General features: G+C 43.2%; 1 protein-coding gene across 1 annotated transcript in view; it reads right to left on the reverse strand.

Annotated features, from left to right (window-relative positions):
* Nucleotides 1-21,705, reverse strand: part of UGCG (UDP-glucose ceramide glucosyltransferase) — a 38,913-nt gene extending 17,208 nt beyond the window's left edge. Inside the window, exons 1-2 of the mRNA XM_050759608.1 lie at nt 21,145-21,705; nt 3,216-3,357 (exon numbers count right to left, since the gene is read on the reverse strand). Of these exons, the coding sequence (XP_050615565.1) occupies nt 3,216-3,357; nt 21,145-21,242 (240 nt within the window). The 5' untranslated portion in view covers nt 21,243-21,705. The remainder of the gene's footprint in view (nt 1-3,215; nt 3,358-21,144) is intronic.
* Between the last annotated feature and the right edge of the window lie 603 nt (nt 21,706-22,308).

The raw sequence follows: 22,308 nt of genomic DNA on the forward strand, positions 1-22,308 counted from the left end.
CTCTGTTAATAACTCTGATAGTTAATTTAGGTATTCTTCACATGGCCAGAATGTACTGAAGTAAAGTCATCAAGCCCCTTTAGATGCAGATTACTGACTATTCCTGCTACTGCTTAATCTCTCCCCAAATCCTTTCTATGCTGGTGACAAATGAATGTTCAATGTTGTGGAAAATGAACTGCATCGCCTTTTCATTCTTTTATGTCTTCCCAAGGAATGAGTATCAGTACAAAAGTAGATCTGTAAGATGTATACAGCACAGAGATCTTTCAGGGCAACTAGTATAGTCTCACAAAAATTGAAACCTAGAAATTCAGAGCAAGTACCAGTAGTAGCAAATTTTCTTGCACATGTCCAAAATCAAATAAAATTTTAAAACTCCAACATATGTTCTATTATTTCCCCCAAATGGCCTCTGATGGTCCCAACTGAATACGAGAAGAGAAAGTTATGTCCAAAATGAAAACATTTCCATACTCTGGTAAAACGATGTTCATACCAGGCAAAATGCAAATATGAAAGGACACTGCACCTGGCAGTCACGTAAATGTTTATTTTGTGTCTCCTTGACTTCGTGGTGACACAAATGCCTTGTCTGTTCACACTCAGATATGCGTGATTTCAGTGGTTTAACTTTAGTCTCCTGTGGAACATTTGTCATTGTATTTGGTTTTTACAAAGTAAATAAAATGCTGTGAGATCAAACATTTCCCTTAGATTGCAGGTACTTTGCACTTTTCTGCTTTCCAAATGTTCTATTTATACAGCTAAATATACTTTTATAATTAGAAAACAAAATTATGTACCAACAAAGAATAAAATAATCTGCAGATACTATTATTCATTTTACAATGAATGTCAAAATAGCTTTCTCCTCAACCCACTTAAATGATATAACTAAATGGAAAAAGAACTACTACTCTAAGTGAAAACAAGAGCTCTTGAGATCATTCTAAACTGTAATTTCCAAAAAATGTTTTTATTTCAATTTTTTAATTTTTATTTTTTTTGAAGGTGGGGTTGCCCAGGCTGGTCTTGAACACCTGGCCTCAAGCAATCCTCCCACCTCAGCCTCCCAAAGTGCTGGGATTACAAGCACAAGCCATCACGCCTGACCAAAATCTTCATTCACAATAAATCAGTTATGGAGTCATTAGAAATGTTCCTAATCAATGGATACATATATCCCTGGGGCTACTTTTAAAAATTCTTTCAGTACAACATGGTGGCTCACGTTTGTAATCCCAGCACTTTAGGAGGCTGAGGTGGGGAGATTGCTTGAGCCCAGGAGTTCAAGACCAACCCCAGCAACATGGCAACACCCTCTACAAAAAATACAAAAATTAGCCAGGTGTGGTAGCACGTGCCCATAGTCCCAGCTACTAGGGAGGGTGAGGTGGGAGGACTGCTTGAGCCTGGGAGGCCGAGGCTGCACTGAGTCATGACTGTGCTACTATGCTTCAGCCTGGGTGACAAAGCAAGATACTGTCTTAAAAAAATATATATATATTTATACAACTAAACCCCTCACTAATTTCCTCAAGCATTTAAGTCCCATGACTATTGTCTCACAAGCACCACAACATAAAAATTCCATAACCAATTTTAAGAGTGGTTGAATGGGGAAAATGAAAGAGGACAGTTAAAAACTGAAATGCGAGATTAAGCTTCACAATGATAATGCACAAGACTCTAAGCTATGCTCTAAGATTCATTCATAATCGATAAAAAATTTCTTTCATTCATAAACATTAATTCTCCTTTGCATTTACTTTTACAGAGCTTGAAAATCTTTCAGTTTTCTCACGGCAAAGCTTATTTTACAATTAATTTTATTTATATCCTTCTTTCTGAATTACAAAAGGCTAAGTTTCACATTTTTTAGTCTGAAAAAACAAGTATATACAATTATATCTTATTTTTTAAAAAACTATGTATTTAATTGATTGACGTTAACACATTTAATTCAAATTTCTAAAATTATTAAACATATAAACACAAGCTAGAACATACAATTTTTTTGCTTCAAAACAGCTTTCAATACTCCAAAATTGGCTTCTAAACTCCCAAACTCCAAAGCAGTAATATAAAAACACTAAAAATACAACTGAATGATACTCATGTCTACCTACTTAATAAGTGCTGCATTAAGGCTATCACATCTGTGTCTTCTCTATTCTTTTCATTGGTGCTACCGAGAAAAATAAAGGCTAAAAGAAAAGAAATAAGAGCATGAAAACCAGTCACCATGAGAAGTGTAGTGTGCATATCATCTTCCTTCTGACTATTTGAGCTACCCTGTCCAAAAAAATTAAGAGGGATGACTCCCCAGTAGCAAAAATAGCTATGGAAAAACTGAGGCAATAGGGTAAAAACTGAGGCAAGTGAATAGAGACTGCAAAGGGAAAATTAAACCGTACTGAGAGTCAAGTGGGTAGAAGCTTAAAGACACATTCTTCCCACAACTGATCTGTTACCACTAAAATGCCCTTTCAAAAGCAGTGTCTCAAATAAGCAATTTAATACAAAGCTGCTGTAAAGCTAAGTACGAAAATCAAAGAATATTAAGTTCTTCTAAGAAACTACAGGTGGACTACTAAAGCAAAGTGATTAAAAAAAAATACTTTCATCTCAAGAAAACCGGAAGTTCTCCAATTAAGGGAGTACACTGAGTTTATAGATATACGATTATAAAGACAAATGGCATAAGCAATACAATTAGCTATTAAAATCAGAACAGTAAGGAAATTAAAAATGAGGTAAGATGAAACCCTACCTTACCACTAATTGTAATCTACTCTCGGCTCAAAGCCAGTTTCTCCAAGGAAGTCATGTTGCGTTCTAGCTATACTGCAACCCATTTCAGACCACTAACATTGCTTTCTCCCTCTCCTTGTCTCCTCTTCCTATTGTTCACATCCAACTCTCATGGAAGAAAATTTTTATTTTCAAACTACCAGGCACTTGACATTGTCTGAGTTTCAGGTTTACTCAGGGATCTCTACTTCACACGGACATACAGGTGGTTAGAAAGGGAATTTATACCCCTTCCTCATTACATTTCTGTTCTGTGATGACTACTACTAAAGCTTATATTTTATGAGGCCAACCTCATCATGAATTTTTAATACCTTCACCTTTTACAGTATTAAAATCACTAAAGGTTCATCATGAGGGGAACAAAACAAAACAAAAAACCATAACACTGTACTTACTTTGGGATAATCCAATTCAAAGAATGTTTCCAGGTTGTTTATTAAGTTAGGATCTACTCCTTTCAGTGGTTTCAGAAGAGAGACACCTGGGAGCTTGCTATAAGGCTGTTTGTCAGTTGCCTTCTTGTTGAGGTGTAATCGGCTAAAAAGCAAATGATACAAAAATTATTTCTATAGAATACATTCGTGTCAAATCAAAGCACTTACAAGCTATCAATAAATCACTAAATTCTAAGTTAAGATTTTTAAAAGTTGACATCTTTCTAAAAGAAGATCTAAACATGAAGAGAAGTAGCACCAGGTAAGCATGACTTTGAATGTGGCCCAACACAAATTCATAAACTTTCTTCAAACATTGTGAGATTTTTGTGATTTTTGAAAGCTCATCAGCTATGGTTAGTGTTAAGTGTATTTTATATATGATCCAAGGCAATTACTCTTCTTCCAGTGTGACCCAGGGAAGCCAAAAGATTGAATACCCATGATGTACTCTCTGACTATTGCTGTACTCACAGAACTACGCCAGGCACAGTGCAGACATTTCAATAAAATACATGGTGAAGAAACGAATGGCAGTGTTAGCCCAAAGATTAACTCCTTTTCCTCTTAAATTGCCATCGAAGTGGCCACAGAACTATAAAAACAGGTAAAATAAAACCCCGTCTGCAGCAGAAAATTATGAAAGGATAACCAGAACTTTCTGATAAATTTCTTTGCAGGGAGATAATACAGTTAAAAGAAGTATCAAGCAGTGTGCACGGCAAGCAAGATAATGGGACAACTGGAACTCCCAATATTAATAAGGTCAGAATGGCAGGGGTAGAACAGAAGGAAACTGAAAGAAAGAAAAAAAACTAAATGATGAGAAAAATGTCTATTAATGACACTGGAAGATATACCAGTGCCACCGGTTCACAGATAAGTGGCCAAATGGCCAACATTCTCACTGCTGGTCCATTGCAAGGATGCTGCAGCACAGCAAGGCTCCTAATGAGAAAAGCAACGCCAGGTGCGGTGGCTCACGCCTGTAATCCCAGCACTTTGGGAGGCCAAGGTGGGTGGATCACTTGAGGTCAGGAGTTCAAGACCAGTCTGGCCAACACAGTGAAACCCCATCTCTACTTAAAAAAAAAAAAAAAAAAAAAAAAGCTGGGCGTGATGGTGGGTGCCTATCATCCCAGCTACTCGGGAAGCTGAGGCAGAAGAATCGCTTGAACCCAGGGGGTGGAGGTTGCAGTGAGCCAAGATTGCGCCGCTGCACTCCAGCATGGGCAACACAGTGAGACTCTGTCTCAAAGAAAAGAAAGCAGCAATGCTGGAGAACAGACAACATGCCCCAGTTAACATCAGGCTGTCGCAACAAGATGCCATTCAGTATAGTGGTGGTTTCTAAAGGAAGCCACTGAAGGCTTCCTCCTACTTCTCATAAATACATGACAAGTACTTCTCATAAACAAGTCTCCAAGCATTCGACAGTAATTAGACACTAGAACAATCATGGGTCCATCTGCAAGATATTCTAAGACACATGTTCTTCCACATTTTAACATCTCTGACATCAATGGTACCTTACAATTGCTGCCAGCCAGATGGCAGCTCTGACTTACTGTGAAAATCAACCAATGAGAACTTTCAGATGATCAAAAAATACTTGCATCAACGCATCTTGATTTGATAAAATCCACTATTAAACTGGGAGTGACTTTTGGAGGGACACCAGTACCACTACCCAGACCAGTTAGCCATGGGTTTTGGTCTCTAACTAAGGCAAGTGTGTGCTGTAGCAAATATCTAATGTTTCAGATAAAGCCATACAAACAGTTTTATACACACATGAACAAATGCACGCCCACACACACCAGGTTTACAATGGAAAAACTTAAAAATCAACAAGAAATTTCTAGAACAGGGTGGAATCAATTTCTGATACACCAAGTAACAGAAAACACTGGAGCACCATCTATCGCAGTGCTACTCAAAGTGTGGTCTGATCCAGTAGTTGCTTTTTTACTGGTTTGCAAGTGAGAAACAATTGAGTGAAACCTTTTAGAAACTTGTATAGCAATTTAACATTGCCATGACATCAAGCATGTGATCAGCAATTTATTTTTATTGTAGTTACCAAAGTACTGGCTCATGGCAGATTGGAAATTTTTTGTTTTTTTTTAAAGACAGAGTTTTGCTCTGCCATCCAGGCTGAAGCGCAGTGGTGCGATCTCAGCTACTGCAACCTTCACCTCCCGGGTTCAAGTGATTCCCCTGCCTCAGCCTCCCGAGTAGCTGAGATTCCAGGTATGTACCACCATGTCCAGCTAACTTTTTGTATTTTCAGTAGAGACAAGGTTTCACCATGTTGGCCAGGTTGGTCTCGAGCTCCTGATCCTACGTGATCTGCCCGCCTCAGCCTCCCAAAGTGCTGGGATTACAGATGTGAGCCACTACACCCAGCCAGATTGGAAAAATTTTAAAGAACAACTGCTTTGCCATAGATAGTTTGGAAAATATTGATCTACAGAGTTCATCTAGAGGACCAGATGGGCAAAACCATGATCTAAAATGCATATAACCACAAAAGTAATCACTATTCTATTTCTAACAAAATAGCAGACTAGATGCCTGAAACCTACCGGGTAAAGAACATCTAGACTGCTGGGGAAAAAGTTTATATTACACAATTAATTGATTGAAAAGGAGATATATATATATATATATGAGAGAGACGGGGTCTTGCTCTGTTGCTCAAGCTGGCATGCAGTGGTATAATTATCTACATCTCCCGGGCTCAAGCGATCCTGCCACTTCAGCCTCCCCAGTAGCTAGGATGACAGGTACACGCCACCAAACCAGGCTAATTTTTAAATTTTTTTTTATGGAGATGGGGTCTCACTATATTGCCCAGGCTGGTCTTGAACTCCTGGGCTCAAAGAATCCTCCTGTCTTGGCTTCTTAAAGTGCTGGGATTACAGGCATGAGCCACCACGTTCAGCCCCTGAACTGGTAATATACTAATATGGCTCAAATCACTAAAAATATTAAGAGGGTCTGATAAAAGAAATCTGCCACCACTACCCCCTCATCTGCCTGTTTCCATTACTGCTTCCCTAGCATTACTAGTTTCTTGTCCTTCCAGAGGTTTTAAAAATGCATATACAAGTCAAAATACATACACATATTTATGGTATACATGAGTTATATATGTACATATTCATAGATATAAACTTTTCTCTCTTCCTTTTTAATACAAGTGTAGTAAAAGCATGTTTTACAATACATAATTGAACCGTTAGGAAAATAAAGAGAAGAGTCTCTAAGGTCAGAAAGGAGAAAAAAATTTCTCAGCGAGTGAGTGCTGGAGTCCATGCTCGCCTCCTGACCATCCACTGGTCCCTGGTGACCTGGAGATGGAGAGAAGCCTGAGATAATACTGACAGTACAACTGTTCTGAGAGCCTTGTGTAAATCTGGACTTCCTGAAAGGCAAGCAGAAAAATCCTGATCCATACAGGGAAGATGCAGATGCTGTCTATCTTGGATTAAGTCCTCAGTGAAATAGAACAAAAGAAAAAAGTCTTGGCCAGGCGCAGTGGCTCATGCCTGCAATCCCAGCACTTTCAAAGGTGGAGGCAGGTGGATCACTTGAGGTCAGGAGTTCGAGACCAGCCTGGTCAACATGGTGAAACTCCGTCTCTACTAAAAAAGACAAAATATGGCCAGGCATGGTGGTGTGCACCTGTGGTCCCAGCTACTCAGAAGGCTGAGGCATGAGAATCCCTTGAACCTGGGAGGCGGAGGCTGCAATGAACCGAGATCGCGCCACTGCACTTCAGCGTGGGTGACAGAGAAAGACTCTATCTAAAACAAAAACAAAAACAAAAAAGAAAAAAGTCTTCTTGGAGAACACCTAACCACGTGGGTTTGGGCCAAGAATGCAACCTCCCTGTACCTGAACGAAACCCAAGAGAAGAGAAGGAAATGAGGGAAATCATCATATATGACCACAAATAATATGAAAAGAACCACACAAGTTCTAGAAATGACAGTTATGATCACTGACATCAGAAATTCAAAAGACAAGTAATACAGAATCCTGCATACTCACAGCTTACAGAAGAATTGGAATCTAGATTAGAAGAAGCTACCTAGAATGCAGCCCAGAGAGGGGGACAGGCAAAGACACAGAAATGATGAAAAAGTTTAGAGATGTGGACGACAGAACAAGGTCTAAAATCCCAGTGATTTTTATCTGTTGGTCCCACTGTGTGATCCTTAAGTGCTATTAAACTACCAAAAACATGCAGGTTAACTGCTGACCAAATAACAGAGAAACCTGGCCCACCAATAATCTCAGTGCCTGTGGCAAGGCTTTAGGTTAAAAACAGCAGCAACGAAGACCATCTAAACTGTACTGAATAGTCTAGAGGTGATTACATTTTGGTAAAGTTTAAAGTAGATCCTATTTTTCCCTTCTCCCAAGATGTTTTACTTTAAATACCATTAGATACACCTTCTCCTTTGAAGAACTTTTCGTGTTGAGAATGCAGTATTTTATCATAGACTCATTCTGACTCTCCCAACAGCCACAGAGGTTTATGGATGAAGAGAATTGTTAAGTACTGTGTCTGACATTTCTACTCAAAATAAGCCAGACTATATCACAGGACCTTTAAAAAAACATATTTGTGCCTCCCCTCTGTCCCTGTCTCTCTCTAATATTTTCTTTCCAAAACCCAACGGATCAGTTTGTTGTGTACCCCCTAGGGTACAAGATCCTACCTCGCAGAATACTGTTTCAACTTACATAATGCAACCAACAAGGCCACGTGGTACAAATTACTTGAAATGTTTGTCAAAACAATAAAAGAATATCCATTAGGTCACCAAATGAACAAAACACCTGTAGCACCATGCTTGGCACACAGTGGTACTCCATGACTACTTCGCAGTCACTTACTGAACAACATCTTTAGAGCCCCGAATGTACACTAGTCATTATCATATGCACTAAAGATGCAACAAGCAACAGGTGAATTCCCTGCTGTTGAGGAGCTGTGGCTTTAATGGGGAAGTTGGGTTGCACATGCCCAGAAAATCTTCTCCTTACAAAACTCTTAATAAATATGTCAACAAAGCTTTGCTCTGGACCATCGTTCCACACGTGGAAACAATGCCTTTGGGCATGACCAGTGTGTTGGACGCCAATCTACAGATTTCTACATAGAAATCATGAAAGAGTTTGAGATGTGGATGACAGAATAAAGAGCTCTAAAATCCCAGAGATTTTTTTCAAAAATTTTTATAAAACCCCAGTGATTTCTTTTTCAAAATAATTTTTTAAATCCCAGTGGTTTTTTTTTTTTTTCAAAATAACGAAGTTTCCAAGGTCAGAAGTAGCCTTGGGGCTGGTGCAGTGGCTCACGCCTGTAATTCTAACACTTTGGGAAGACGAGGCAGGTGGATCACTTGAGGTCAGGAGTTCAAGACCAGCTTGTCCAACACGGCAAAACCCCATCTCTACTAAAAATAGAAAAAGTAGCTGAGCGTGGTGGCACACACCTATAATTCTAGCTACTCGGGAAGCTGAGGCACAAGAATGACTTGAACCCAGGAGGCAGAGGTTGCAGTGAGCCAAGATCGTGCCACTACACTCCGGCATGGGTGATGGGGGGCGGGGGTGGAGGGCACTGTGATCAATTGCCTAGTGTTTCAAAAAGGCCTCAATGGTGGAGACCTTAAAGTGGGGCAGGATTATAAGTGGCTCAGACAGGGTCTTACAAGTTTTACTGGTTTCCAACCAGTTTTTCTTTTAGTGTCTCAGATCAGGGTTTCTGCATTTCCTAGACAGTATGAACTTGAGCCTATGATTCCTACACGTTGCACAAGCTTTCTCATGGGTGTCCATTTCCACCCTCAGCCTAGGGCAGACGACTTGCTTTCCAGGTTCTATACTGGGAATCCAGTTCTTACCTTCCTGTAATGCATTTGGCTTGCAGCCTTGACCTTTTTGTTGGGGAAGTGGTGTGAGGGGGTACTTTTTATTGATACATAATGTACATATGATAAAGTCACATGTAAGTACACAGCTCAAAGAATTTTCTCAAAGTGAAACTGCCATGTAACCAGTACCCAGATCAAAAAACGGTATTAGTAGAACCCCAGAAGTCCCCTCAGGTCTCCTTCCATGTACTACACTCCCCTCAAGGGTACTCCCTGTCCTGACTTCTAACAGTACAGACTAGTTTTGCTGGCTTTAAATTTTTATATAAATGGAATCCCATAGGATGTATCTTTTCTGTCTGGCCTCTCTGGGTTGCGTTATGTTTGTGAGATTCACCCATGTTGTTACATTCAGCTATCATGTACTCACTCTTGTTACCAGATAGTTTTACTAATATACCACACTTTATCTACTTTCTGTGGATGGATGTTTGGGTTGTTTACAGTTTGAAGTTATTATAACTAGTGTGCAGCACTGACTCTGTCCTCACACTAATACTAAAAACCCTACTCTTCCCACCACCCACCAAGCCTTCAACTTTTGGACAAGATGAAGAAACACTAACTGGATTTACTCTCTCCCACCTGAAACAACCAAAAAATCAGAAAAAAATACAGGAGACAACAGTTTTGAAGATATTGGACATCAAGCAAAGGAAGAGAGTGATTCCTATGACACAGAAAATAAGGTAGGCCAGGCAGTGGCTCATGCCTGTAATCCCAGCACTTTGGGAGGCCAAAGCGGGAAGATAATGTGGGGTCAGGAGTTCGAGACCAGCCTGGCCAACACGGTGAAACCCCGTCTCTTCTAAAAATACAAAAAATAATTAGCCAGGTGTGGTCTCGTGTGCCTGTAATCCCAGCTACTCAGGAGGCTGCACAGGACACTCACTTGAATCTGGGAGGCGGAGGCTGCAGTGAGCCAAGATCGTGCCACTGCACTCTAGCCTGGGCAATAGAGCAAGACTCCATCTCAAAAAAAAAGAAAAAAAAGAAAAAAAAGAAAAGAAATTGAAGAACTCAGTCAAGAGTCCAGAAAAACAAAAACATCCAGCACCCAACACGGTGAAATTCAAAATGTCTGGCATCTATTAAAAAATTTCTAGCCATGCGAAGAATGAGGAAAATACGACCAATAACGAGAAGAAATATCAGTAAATTGAAACCTCCCCGGGATTCAAATTAGCAGACAAGACCAACCCACTACTTTGCATTCCCTCTTGGTTTCTGGAATATGCAGATTTTCCTTTCATATTTTCAGGCTCTGGGTGTATAAGTGTCTAATCATTATAGCATTTCCATGTGTTAATAGGAGAGGTGGTTCTCACATGTACACAGGCCACCTCTCATTCAGAAGTAAAGTCTGTACAGGACGCTGCAAATGCAGTGTGATACAGACTATCGTCAAAGTATGTTTAGAACACTTTGAGAGAAGAGAGATGGAAGCATCCAACTACTTCTAGGAGGCAGTCTTTCCAGACTTTCACACTCCAAGTGTGGCCCGTGGACCAGCAGCATTGGCAACACCTGGGAGTTTTTCAGAGCTTCGGAATTTCAGGCCTCACCCCTCAGAACTACTGAAACTGAATCTTCAGTTCAGTAAGATCTGTAGGTGATTCACAGGCACACTCAAGCTTAAGCAGCACTGCTTTAAGACTCATCTCCGCTATAAATTCTTCGTGACTTCACAGACAAGGCTGAAAAGGCCTGGAGCTCATCCTCTAGGCAAGAAATAACCATGAAAGACTAAAAGGAAGCAACCAGGATCATTTTTGTATTTATAGAAGTTAAGAGAATAAAGTACAGGCAGGGGAGATGGAAGGCAAGGGAAAAATATTACAAAGGTCCAAAAGAAAGAGAAAGACACACAAACCAGAAAGCTATAAGAAACAAGTGAAAGGCTGGGTGCAGTGGCTCATGCCTGTAAGTGGCTCATGGGAGGCTGAGGCGGGTGGATTACCTGAGGTTGGGAGTTCAAGACCAGCCTGGCCAACGTGGTGAAACTCCGTCTCTACTAAAAATACAAAAATTAGCCAGGCATGGTGGTACACACCTGTAATCCCAGCTAATCGGGAGGCTGAGGCAGGAGACTCGCTTGAACCCAGGAGGCGGAGGTTGTGGTGAGCCGAGTCTGCACCACTGAACTCCAGCCTGGGCAACAGAGCAAGACTGTCTCAAACAAAACAAAACATACACACAAAAGAAACAAGCGAAAGAAGCAAAGTCAAGAGAGGGTGAGAACTCACAATCAAGGAGCTTAGCCAACAACTGATGAGGGTGTTGGTGGAGGGGGAATGAGGGAGAATGAGGGGTATATCTGGGTCAGGTTATGGTAACTAATGGTGCCATTCATAAAATCTAGGCACAATGAGAGATGGGAGAGAGTAATGAACTTTTGAACGTACGAACTTTAAGTTACTCTTAAGACATCAAGTGGTGATGTCTCATCTAGGAGACCACAGGTTTGCAACTTTCGGTATAAATAACGCCCACAGGTAGAGATCACAAGTGAATGAACCAGATGAAGAGACTAGGAATCTGCATTTTTCACAAGCATCCCAAATGATAAAGGCTGGCAGTAACCTACACTTGGAGAAACACTACAGTAGAATATAAATTCTCCAGAGCCCAGCAAAGCAACAATACATAGTATGTTCTCAATTTTTAAAAATAATTGTGAATAAATGAAGAGTAAATAAGTAAACAGATACAGAGAGCTCAGCAAGTAAGGTTAGCCTAGAGATAAAAATATAGAAGCCATCCACTGTAAGGTAAATACACACGCTCTCCGAGGCACAGCATTCTCAGAAGATGGCCAAGGAATATAATATTATTGAATCAGTAATGCATGAAGGAGAGGCCAGGCACAGTGGCTCATGCCTGTAATCCCAGCACTTTGGGAAGCTGAGGCGGGTGGATCACCTGAGGTCAGGAGTTCGAGACCAGCCTGATCAATACGGTGAAACCCCCGTCTCTACTAAAAATACAAAAATTAGCCGGGCATGGTGGTGCGCCTGTAATTCCAGCTACTTGGGAGGCTGAGGAAGGAGAATCACTCGAACCTGGGAGGCAGAGGTTGCAGTGAGCCAAGATTGTGCCACTGCACTCCAGCCTGGACGACAAGATCGAAACTCCCTCTAAAACAAAAACAAAACAAAACAAAAAAAGAGTGATGCATGAAGAAAACTAAAAGTGGGGATCAAAGAACCAGAAAGACAGCCAGGGTGCAAGTAAAATGACAGAAGGGTTTATCTGGCCAAGCTGTTTTCTTTCTCAAAGGGTTCAAGAAAGAGTAACACTGAATGCTGCTGGAGACACCAAGATAAGAATGGAAATGTTCGGTAGATTACATATGTACCTACTGCTATCTCTGAGCACTTTTGGCAAGAATTGGGGCAGTTCATGGAGGATAACGGTAGAGAGCTAAAAATGGGTTAAAAAGTAAATGAATGGGAGCTGAGATGTGATAACAGTAAACAAACACTAGTTTCTACTGAAACCTGCCACTGAGTGAAAGGGCCAAAGAGTGGAACAGAGGGCTTCTACTTTAAATTTTTCTAGTTTTTTTTGAGATACAATCTTGCTCTGTCACCCAGGTTGGAGTGCAGTAGCAGTCATAGCTCACTGCATACCACCGCCTCTGGCTAATTTTTAAACATTTTTTCTGTGGCAATGGGGTCTTATTATATTGCTCAGGCTGGTCTTGAACTCCTGGCCTCAGGCGATCCTCCCCGCCCTGGCTTTCTAGTCGAAACTCCCCCCCACCCAGATGAAGTTTTGCTCTTGTTGCCCAGGCTGGAGTGCAATGGCACAACCTCGGCTCACTGCAACCTCCGCCTCCCAGATTCAAGCAATTCTCCTGCCTCAGCCTCCGGAGTAGCTGGGATTACAGGCGAGTACCACCACGCCTGGCTAATTTTTTGTATTTTTAGTAGAGACAGTGTTTCCCCATGTTAGCCAGGCTGGTCTCAAACACCTGACCTCAGGTGATCCACCTGACTCGGCCTCCCAAAGTGCTGGGATTACAGGCGTGAGCCAACACGCCCAGCCTCTAGTTCAATTTTTTAAAGACTACTTGAAATTCTTTAAAAATTCAAGAGCTAGCCGAAGGGCAAAGAGATAAAAGGAAAAAAGTAATTTAAGCATGATGGGATCCACAGTATGAAGTAGAAGCTAAGGTCATCCACCAAGAACGCGGTAGAATGAAGATTTAGAAGAGGTTTTTTAAAGTGATGGGTATCAGAGCTAACTACAGAAAAAAAAAAAAAAACACTGCCAGGCAGCACTGCATGCAGGTTTAGCTGAGCCCTGAGACTACCAATGTGTAGTAGTATTAGTCCACATGGCTGTGTGATTACCCTCTGTAGGATTTTCAAAGTTGAGCAGCTATCATTATTGGATGGATTCAGGATAACAGGGCAGACTGACACGAGGTGAGGCAAGAGGCAAGATAATGAAGTGATGAACTGTGGGCTCTGGGCTAAATGGAGAATTAAATAAAGCCAAGAGGTGGCAGGTGCTGGACACAACTGTGGACAGACAGCCCGTGGCAATCATTCTCAGTCTAGGCTGCACATCCATGTCACCTAGCGAGTTTTGAAAATACTGATGCCTGAACCAATTTCACCTTGTCTGTAGGGGTGAGCCCCAGGCAGCAGTCGTTTCTTTTTTTTTAAGCTCTCGATGTGACTCCATAGTGCAGTCAAAGTTGACAATCACAGGTCTAGAAAGACTAGGTGACTGAAGAATGGAAAAGGCCTATCATCCTAGCACCTGTGGAGGCCGAGGTGGCCAGATTGTTTGAACTCAGGAGTTCTAGACCAGCCTAGCCAACATGGTGGAACCCCATCTCTACAAAAAAAAATACAAAAATTAGTCAGGCGTGCTGGCATGTGCCTGTAGTCCGAACTACCCAGGAGGCTGAAGTAGGAGGATTGCTTGAGCCCGGCAGGTCAAGGCTGTAGTGAACCATGATCGCACTACTGCACTCCAGCCTGGGTAACAGAGACAGACCCTGTCTCAAAAGGAAAAGAAAAAAAGTCAAGGTGGGAACTTTTTTTTTTCCCTGAGGCAGAGTCTCGCTCTGTCACCCAGGCTGGAGTGCAGTGGCACGATCTTGGCTCACTGCAACTCCCGCCTCCAGGGTTCAAGCGATTCTCCTATCTCTGCCTCCCGAGTAGCTGGGATTACAGGCACCTGCCACCACACCTGGCTAATTTTTGTATTTTCAGTAGAGATGGGGTTTCGCCATATTGGTCAGGCTAGTCTCGAACTGCTGACCTCAGGTGATCCACCTGCCTTGGCCTCCCAAAGTGCTGGGATTACAGGCATGAGCCACCGCGCCTGGCCTGTCTCATTTTTAAATAACTTCTTCTACAGTTTTGTTGTCAAATTTGGCTTTTGCAAGAGGAAAGCCCGGGATGCAGGGAAACCTACTGGAGGCAGGTAAAGGTTAAACAAGGAGGGTGGACTCCTTCCTCTTCAGATGGCGGGAAGAAGCCTCTGCAGTAACCTTAATACAGCTCTTCAGAAGTGAGGCACAAGAATTTCACTCGGCTGGGTACAGTGGCTCATGCCTATAATCCCAGCACTTTGCGGGGCTGAGACGGGGGAATCACTTGAGGCCAGGAGTTTGAGACCAGACTGGCCAACATGATGAAACTCCATCTCTACTGAAAGTACAAAAATGAGCAGGGCGTGGTGGTGCGTGCTTGTAGTCCCAGCTGCTTGGGAGGCTGAGGCACAAGAATCACTCGCACCCAGAAGGCAGAGGTTGCAGTGAGCTGAGACCACACTACTGCACTCCAGCCTGGGCGACAGAATGAGACTCTGTCTCAAAAAAAAAAAAAGAAAAAAGACAGAATTTCCCTCTAGGTTTCTAAGGAAGACTATGAATTCCACAAGGGCAAAAGTTCACCCTGCTTAACAGCCCCAGAATGTGTTGTTTTTATAATTCCGCTGTGTGGTTCTGCTGAACCAATTTATCTGACTCTAGGAATTTATCTTCCCTGCTCCATGTCACAGAGCTTGTTAATATTTCGTGTAAAATTAGGTTCACTGCTATATCAGCAGGTCCCTAACTTCACATAGTCCATGCCAGCAATTTCCAGTGACTAATGACCTTTGTTATGTTATCACTCATGACTGTATTACTGTCTGTTTATAATCAGTATGTCATGACCAATTTACTACATATAGCACGTATTTCAAAAATGGTATTGCTTCAAAATGGGCTTCATAAGCAATAAGTAATGCATGTAAGTAATGTAATAAGTAAAGCACACCTTCTTGTGCAAGCTTAACTTTGCTAACACAAATTCTCTCACAGAAGGCAAAATAACCAATAGTGAGTTATCTCTACAGGAAAACAAATTCTGCCCACTGGACAATGGGCTTACCACACTACAGAATGTAAAAGATTCCACCACCATAGAAAACAAATAGGAGATGGCTGGGTGCCATGAAGGGCACCTAACCCAACAAGGAACTAAAGTCCAAAATGACCTGAATGAGTAGGAGTTAATCAAACAAGAAAAAAGGAAGGAAAGAAGGAAGAGAAAGAAAAAAGAAAGACAATTCCAAAGAAAGCACATTGCACGTGTGGGGAAATGCCAGTAACACAACGTTGCTGAAGAAACAGGAACGCAGGGATGGCCCAGCTCCTACAGAGCTGTGCTTGTCTCATTAAGGAGTTTGAACTGTAACCTGCAGGCAATGAGGAATCATGGTAAGATTTTAAGCTACTGTGATCCAAGATTAGTAATCCAGAAGGATAAAGGCTACAATAAGAAATATAAAATTGAAGGGGCACAAGGCTGCAGACAGATACCAGTGAGTAGACATAGTTTCAATATCTAGGGTAGATATGAAGATGTACTGAACTAATTAATGTCAGAGAGAAAGGGAGGGATAATGAATCAATAGAACCATCACTGAATATTAAAATCTTACAATTTCCACGTTGCTCTTTTTCTTTCCTTCAACTTTTAAGTTCAGGGTACATGCGCAGGATGTGCAGGTTTGTTAACACAGGTAAACATGTGCCATGGTGGTTTGCTGCACAGGTCATCCCATCACCTAGGTATTAAGCCCAGTATCTATTAACTATTCTTCCTGATGCTCTCCCTCCCCTCACTGCCCCTCACTTTGCTTTTTAAAGCTATCACACTATAGTCTAATTCTGTATCTTCCCAAGCTCAGGTTAAACGGGCAACTGCTGAACTGCCTTAGTCATTTCCCTGAAAGTAGCCCTGTAGCAATGATCCTGACTGATGAACGTTTGACCACAGTCCAAGGGCATCCTCAGGACTAAACCCAAAAAAGACGTTCTCAAATTACATTCCACTAAGGCTCAGAACACCAAGTATTCATGAATTTAAGGCAAAGATCATACTAACTAAAAATAATATCCCAAATGCTAATATTTACATTAAAAACACAACCAGTTTTTGACAGGTCATTTATCGCAGTTATCCTGACACAATGAGTATGCAAATTCCATTCAAAAACTATGCATTGGGTATTGAAGTTGCTGTACATTAGAAACAGCATATTTGGGCTGGCTGCAGTGGCTCACGCCCGTAATCCCAGAACTTCAGAAGGCCGAGGTGGGGGGATCACTTGAGCCCAGGAGTTTGAGACCAGCCTGGGTAACAAAAAGTAGCCGGGTGTGATGGCATGCACCTGTAGTCCCAGTTACTTGGGAGGCTGAGGTGGGAGAATTGCTCGAACCTGGGATGTGGAGGCTGCAGTGAACTGTGATCGAGTCACTGCACTCCAGCCTGGGCAACAGAGAAGACTGTCTCAAAAAAATAATAATAAACAAAATAAAGGAAATATGTTTGCAGAAAACAGAATTAACTTTAAAAATCTTAAAAAATCTCCAGGGGGCCAGGCACGATGGCTCACACCTGTAATCCCAGTACTTTGGGAGCCAAGACAGGTAGATCACTTAAGTCCAGGAGTTCAAGACCAGCCTGGGCAGCATGGTGGAACCCCATATCTACAAAAAGCACAAAAATTAGCCAGGTATGCCTGTAGTCCCAGCTACTTGAGAGCTACTTAGGAGGCTGAGGCAGCAGAATCATTTCAGCCTGGGCTGTGGTGGTTGCAGTGAGCCAAGATCGTGCCATTGTACTTCAGCCTAAGCAAAAGAGCAAGATCCTGTCTCATCCTGGCTAACACGGTGAAACCCTGTCTCTACTAAAAAATACAAAAAACTAGCTGGGCGAGGTGGCGGGCGCCTGTAGTCCCAGCTACTCGGGAGGCTGAGGCAGGAGAATGGCGGGAACCCGGGAGGCGGAGCTTGCAGTGAGCTGAGATCCGGCCACTGCACTCCAGCCTGGGCGACATGAGCGACACTCCGTCTCAAAAAAAAAAAAAAAAAAAAAAAAAAGATCCTGTCTCAAAGAAACACACACACACACACACACACACACACACACACACACACACACCTCTCCAGGTAAAAGGACCTCTGTTTTACTTGAGGGTAGCTAATATTTAAGGACACACAAATTATTTCCACACTAGCCTAGCACCTCCAGTAGAAAGATAAAGCCTGATGCTAAACATTAGGACCTTATGCACACAGGGAAATAATAATAATCTGAGGTGGATGGGATAGGGGAGAGAGCATGAAGCAAGGTTTCTGCTCAGATCATTTCATCATGCAGCAACGTGGCTCCCAAGGGCTAAAAGGGAAAGACGACCACCAGTTCTAGACTTTTACACAATTTCGCCTCAGGCCCCAAGCTATCAAGCCACACTAGCGCACACAAAGAAATAAAAAATAATTCAGAAAAATAACCCATAAAGGCTATTCAACTTGCCAAGGCTATAATCTTTAGTTACTTTTAGGAAATCTTCAATCTCAACAATAAGACTCTTGAATATGAAATGTCTCTAATCTGAATGTTACCTTTAACACTGTAGGCAGAAATCCTAAAAACATCTGCCATCTAAAATAGGTTAAGAAAGGGCAATGGAAGCTTTGAAACATACCCAAGTAAAAAGCAGAATTTAGTCTATAATAAAAATATTTCGAAACAGTGGAATAATCAAATAATCATTTGATAAGTAATTTTGGACAAGTCTCTAAATACTTGGAACTATAATTAGGGCTCTAGCTCTCATAAAACGAAGTAAAATACTGGGTGAATTAAGGGTAATATGTGAAAAAATTAAGAAAAAATAAAAATACTAAGAGGAAGCGGAGACTAACATATATAGTAATTTGGAGGAATAAGGAAGATATAAAAATTGTAAGTTAGAAAACGTAAAAGAAACAGAAAGACAGGCCAGGCGCGGTGGCTCAAGCCTGTAATCCCAGCACTTTGGGAGGCCGAGACGGGCGGATCACGAGGTCAGGAGATCAAGACCATCCTGGCTAACACGGTGAAACCCCATCTCTACTAAAAAAAATACAAAAAACTAGCCGGGTGAGGTGGCGGGCGCCTGTAGTCCCAGCTATTCGGGAGGCTGAGGCAGGAGAATGGCGTGAACCCGGGAGGTGGAGCTTGCAGTGAGCGGAGATCCGGCCACTGCACTCCAGCCTGGGCGACAGAGCGAGACTCCGTCTCAAAAAAAAAAAAAAAAAGAAAAAGAAACAGAAAGACCTATCTACCTAAAACACACATGCACAAACACTTTTCTCCATGTCAAATATATGTACAAAGTTAAAAGACAAATAACAGATTGGGGAAAAGAATGCTACATATGACAGATAACAGAAAAACAACCTTTATATCACAAAGATGAATTCAGCAACAGATTGCAGCACAGGCAGGATTATGAGTATGTAATTTACATCTAAATGTAACTAGCATATAAACGTATTTTAAAAGTGCTCAATGTAACTTTAAAGGAATGAAAATAAAAACAGTGAAATGCCTGCTACTTTGTGTTTGTAAGGCAAAACGGGGCTATCATACAATGTTACCAGGACTGTGAATATATATAACATTTCTATGGGGCCAATACGTATCAAAGTTTAAAATGTGCACCACTTCTGGCCCAATAATTCCTCTTTCGGAAATATAACTAAGGAGATCATTTCTCAAAGATGTATGCATACAAATTCATCACAGTGTTGTTTGTAATCTAGATAAATTGGAAACAACCTACACATCCATCAATAATAATAAATTTCAGTACCTGGTAAACTAAAATATCATGCATCTATTACAAATGATGTAGAGATCATACAGATATTGACATGAAAAAAATGGTCATGACATTTTACAGGATAGTTCCATGTGAACAGGGGCCTTGGATGTTTGCTCTTCATTCTCCCAGCAACTAGAACAGTGCCTTGCACAAAACGGCTTTTCAATAAACATTTATTAAACAGATGAACTTTAAAGCAGGTTACAGAACAATAATCATAATATAGCCCTTTTCTCTCTTCCCCCTTCCCCTCCATCCTTTGCTGTCTCTCTCACACACACACACAAATTGGAAGGACAGTCACAAAAGGTTGACAAGGTAATGTACTTTTGGTGTGTGCATGTTTTATTTTTCTCCATCCCTATCTATTGCATAAATTCCTTACACGGTAAGCATTTTTTATTTTTATGACTGTAAAAAGTAACAATTTTTTTAAAGGAAAAGAACTCACATATTTTAAATGAATTCCAGAATGTGCTCAGTGACTAAGCTCACAAACTCCAAAAACTAAAGTCAACAATATCCAAGTGGCATGTTTTCTTTCACTTTCAAAGAAATATCAGTATAACTTGTACCAGCAGCATCTTTCTTAGTACCAGGAAATGCCACACTGTACTAATAAAATACAGTGTTTCCAAAAGCAAAGGCACACTTCTTCCGCAGTAAAAAGGAAAAAACAAAAACAAAAACAACTAAAAGTAACTAATTTCTTAAAGTCTCTTCCACTAACATACACTCTATTCTAGTTCATGGTAACGATTACTATATACAATTGTTCTTTTTCTCACCCAGACTAAAAATCCAAGTGAATCGATATCAGTAATGTGCTCTATATAATTTTTTCATTTCTTTACAGAGGCAGACTTCACCTTAAACAGTGGATATACCAAACTAGCCACATACCCCATGTCTCTATTCATGCCATCACCCAGTTCTATTTCACTTACATGCTTCATCACAATCTCATAACCTTATTCAGATTTTATCTGCTTCTTCCTTCTAGAATGTAAGCCCCATGAGGACAGGAATTGTGTCCTGCTCACCACCGTGTCCCCTGGCCAAGAATAGTGAATGGTATCTAGTAGGCCTCAAGAAGTATTTGTTAAACAAAAATGAAAAGATGTGGCGGGCGGGGGGTGAGTACAAATCTACATAAGACAGTAAGACGAGGAATTGAAAAAAGGAAAGAAAACCACGCTGATATGTACAAGCTACAGGACTCAAAGCTATCATGCCAGCTCGCAGGTTTGGTGGACATTTTTCAGGGTGGACAGGTGCTTCACACCTATCTAAGCGCACAGAGCTCTTCCAGGAAGAAGAAAATCCACAGGGAGGTGTCCAGAGAGCTGTGAGCAGCTCCCAGAAAAGTGGACACAATCACCACCCTAACAGAAACGTGGCCCAGGTCGGAAGAAAAAAACAATACACCATACATCTCGGCCCAGATGAAAAATCACACGAATCCCCAGCACAACCAAACCGATCCACCACCTTCATTCAGCCTGACATGTAAGAGCAGTCTCCTTCCGCCTGGCTGGGCAGTCACCGGCAACCCAGCAAACCCTTCCCTCGCCCAACACTTTTCCCTCTCAAAGACCACCGCCACTGCCGGTCCGAGGGGCGAGGGAACGGGGGGGAACAGCCTGAGGATCAGCTTTCTCCACCCCCGCCCGAGCCCAGTCCCCTTCAAAGCACAAACATTTCCCATTCTCGCCTGTCCCCGAGGCCCGGACCCCCGCCCCGAGCCCCTCCTGCGGTCCCTCACTCACGTGTAGATGATGGCCATGAAATGCATCAGCCACAGCACCAAGAAGAGGACGAACCCGAAGACGGCCATTCCCTCCAGGGCCAGGTCCAGCAGCGCCATCCCCTGGCCCGCCGGCCCGGCCCGGCCCGCTGCGGCCGCCAACACGGACAACCCTCCCGCAGGAGGAGGACAGGGTGGGCGCCCGGTGCGGGGGCGCAGGAGGCGAGAAGAAGGTGGGGAGAGGAAGGGGCGGAGGGGGGTGGGGACGGAAGGGGCGGGCAGGGCCTGCGCGCCCCCGCCCGCGCGCTCTCGCCCGCGCGCTGTCTTCGGCGCGCTCGCGGGTGGCTGCGGGTGCTGCGGTCTCCCGGCTCTGGTCGGGGCAACTGCGGCCCCACGCCCCGGCTCGCCTCTCCCGACCCTCGCTGCCGCCGGCCAGACCCTGCGCGCCGGCACCTCCGCCGCCTCTCCGTCTCGCCGCTGGGCTCCCGGCCGAGCAGCTCCGCTGCCTGGCTCCGCCGCCGCAGCTCCGCGCACTAATCAAAACCGGCGGCTCGCGCCCCACTCCTCGGCGCGTCCCGCCCCCGGAACCGCGGCGCCCGCCTCTCCCAGGGGCGGTGCCCCCGCCGCTCCACGCCCACCCTGCCGCCCGCGCGCCCGCTGCGGCGCCGGCGAGAGCGCGCCGGGGAGATAGTGTCCTGCTGTCCGCTGGACGCCGGCCGGGCTTCCTCCGGCTCCTGGCTCCGGCTGCCGCCCGCCTAGGCGGGAAGCGTTGTAGCCCTGGGCCGAGCTCCCTTGGCGGCGGTGGCGGCTCGGGACCCTGTGCATGGCCCGGAGGCTGCTCTCCCTCCGTCCGGCCCTGCTGTTCCCGGGTGCCCCAGAAAAAGACGCGGGTTCCGGGCAGCTGCCGGAGCTTGTCTCGAAATCCCACTTCCAACGCCGCGTCTGCAGCCTCCCCGCCGGGCACTGCTCGGAGGAACCAGGCCCTCCTCCAGGCCACCTTCCTGGGCGCAAGGGTTGCCCATTGCCTTCCCTCTTACTGCTTTTAGTGCTGTGAGATCTTGGATCAAAAGGGACCTGAGAGTGAAATAATCTCCATGCGCCTCACAGATCTCTAAGCGCCTTAGCGACCGTGTGTATTATAAAAAGAAATTCTCAAACTCAGAATTAAAGAATCAGTTGATTCTGA

This window comes from Macaca thibetana, chromosome 15 (assembly GCF_024542745.1).
Source record: "Macaca thibetana thibetana isolate TM-01 chromosome 15, ASM2454274v1, whole genome shotgun sequence".
Lineage (NCBI taxonomy): Eukaryota > Metazoa > Chordata > Mammalia > Primates > Cercopithecidae > Macaca > Macaca thibetana.